This window comes from Conger conger, chromosome 11 (genome assembly GCF_963514075.1).
Source record: "Conger conger chromosome 11, fConCon1.1, whole genome shotgun sequence".
Lineage (NCBI taxonomy): Eukaryota > Metazoa > Chordata > Actinopteri > Anguilliformes > Congridae > Conger > Conger conger.
This window is the reverse complement of record NC_083770.1, coordinates 43,266,125-43,268,605: the sequence shown is the minus strand read 5'-3', so window position 1 is coordinate 43,268,605 and position 2,481 is coordinate 43,266,125. Positions and strand designations below refer to the sequence as shown.

The following is a 2,481-nucleotide window of genomic DNA, read 5'->3' as shown; positions in this document are numbered from 1 at the left end:
ACGTTACTCCGCAGCTTTTATTTTGATGAGAAATCACAGGATGTTTACAGGATGTTTACACCGGAAGTTCTGTAGAAGAAGTTTAATTGTTGCTAGCTTCACGGAGCTGTTCCTGGGAGTGCTTCTTAACCAACAGTCCCACATTCATAGGGATACAAAGGACCGAGAAAGTTGGTTCCCTATTAATATTACGCTGCATATGTGTAGCCGATGTTCGTGTGAGACGTCCTTGTCCCCAGATACGATTAACCCTACCCCATTCCATTTAGTTCTCGTCTTCATCTTTAATCTTCATTTTTAATATGTAAAGTGCCCTTGATCTTTCATACAAAACATCCAACAATTTTTTTCTTCTTCCCATAACTCATGTAATTCACCACAACAGTGGTCATGGGTACCTACCCTTAAATGCTTCCGCATATACACAACATGCAATCTTTCACAAATACAATCCGTTATGACATTTCTCTGTGTTACCACAGCTAACCACCAGTGGGCACTGCATAATCTCTGTAGACCTGGTGCTTGTCACGAATGGTCTAAAATAATAATGGTTCTCCAACCCTGAACCTGGAGGCCTACAGGGTCTGCTGGTTTTGTTATTACTCTGCACTTAATTAATAAATTAGAGCACTTGATTACACAGTGAGCTTACCTGGGTCTCAACAGGGTGCTGGTTTTGAGGCAAAAAAACAAAAAAACAACAGACCCAGTAGCTCTCCAGGACCTGGGTTGGAGACCACTGGTCTAAATGGTTACATTTCCTGTAAAGGCCACAACTGCAACCGAAAAAACAGAAGTGGGAATGGTTCTCAAACTTCACAGATGATTGAAAATATTAGAAAACTTTTTATTATTTCCCCCATACCACACAGAAAAAATATGGTTTGGAGTTGTTTTTCTTTTTTCTTTTTTTTTCTTTTAAGAAATGTGCTTTATACAGCTTTTATTTTTCTCTTTTTGCTGTATCCATGCTTAGATTTTTCTATCGCTCCTGGAATTGGTTTATAAGTATGGCACACTGCAGTAAGTGTAAACAATCATACAGTATACATTTGTGAGGGGCATAATTTAAATTATTGAGAACCGGAATTGGAAGCGAGTGTGAGTAATTGGCTATTATTCATTATTGGTATTCAATACTTCTCTGTGCAGCACCACATTTCGTAAGAGTCAGTTGAAATTATACATTAATTTGCATCTGCATGACAAGTGACGAAAGAAATAGGACTTTGTTGTTGATCTTAGCATCGATAAAAATATCAGGCCTCCCCAGTCAAGTCCAACTGTACAGCACATTCCTCAGGACCATCCCCCTTTTATCGGTAGAGAATATCTCCTTTTCACCCATTCCAGTATGAAATGTTAGTAGCCTTCATTATCCCATGTCACTTCATAGTCAGGGTAGCGGGCCTTCAGTTTCTCTGTGGAAACAGAGTGATTGGCTCTCCCAAATCCCTGCATTCAAACGAAAGTTCAATTAGTGCTCATTTTCCTCAGCCACACAACTACACGTTTATAGCCACCATGCCACTTTTGTTCTGACACTCTGCTCTATGATGTAATGGATAAGCAACTGGACCTTTAACCACTGTTGAGGCATATATCCAAAATGCCCCATATAACAAAAAAATACTTAGCTGTATTTGTACGTTTTAGTGTAGGCTATTACACAAATGCTTCACTCCACTTACCATGGAGTAGCCATAAACATGGATCTTCTTGCCACTGCTGTCATGTTTAATCCTTCCCCCTCCTATACACTCGCAGTCCAGGCCTCCGCCTTTCTCCAGCTCTTCTGCCACCCGATCGTAGATGTCAGCTGGAAAGGAAACATGTTCGCTATATAGCTCGTTCTGATCCTACCTGTGGTGTACATTTTCTCATTTTCTCAAATGTTAGCTGTGGTTATACAGTTAAAGTCGCCTATGACTGACAAATGTAGCCTGCTTTTTTAAATAAACAAATATATTCTGTAATGAACTGCAGCAACATACTGATAATTAGGTTAAGGATTTATCTGATTATTAATGCATTCTATTTATCAGATTGGGGTTCTGGAAATGTTCAGTGAGAAACGTCACATTGTCAGAACGAACTTTCTGTCGTGTAACACACTGTATGATCTAAAGGTAGCATGCTTCATAGTTACTAGTTTTACGTTATTACTGTCCTTATGCAGCTCGTTAGCGAAAATAGCAATGTAATCAATGTGTCCAGCTGTGGCAACTTGGATACCAATATCATATGTAGACCATGCTGCGACTGATCGCCAGTTACTCCAGAACACCTTCTCCACTTACCATGATACTCTGCAAAAGCATAGCCACGCACGATGTCTACGCTTGAATCATCCCCTTCTTCTGTACTGTGGACTCGTATCAGAACATATTTAAACGTGCCGTCCGGATCGATATCAGCCTCTGAAATAGCCGCTAGTCGTGCAGCAGACGCCATATTCATTCATCCAACGGGAGTTCA

At 40.2% G+C, this 2,481-nt stretch overlaps 1 protein-coding gene across 1 annotated transcript; it reads right to left on the bottom strand.

The window, feature by feature from the left end:
• Positions 1–357: 357 nt before the first annotated feature.
• On the bottom strand, positions 358–2,481 carry LOC133140866 (14 kDa phosphohistidine phosphatase-like). Its single transcript, XM_061261135.1, has 3 exons — positions 2,304–2,481; positions 1,695–1,822; positions 358–1,458 (listed from the first exon to the last, which is right to left on the bottom strand). The coding sequence occupies exons 1-3, from the start codon at positions 2,461–2,463 to the stop codon at positions 1,366–1,368; spliced, it is 381 nt and encodes a 126-aa protein (XP_061117119.1). The 5' UTR covers positions 2,464–2,481; the 3' UTR covers positions 358–1,365.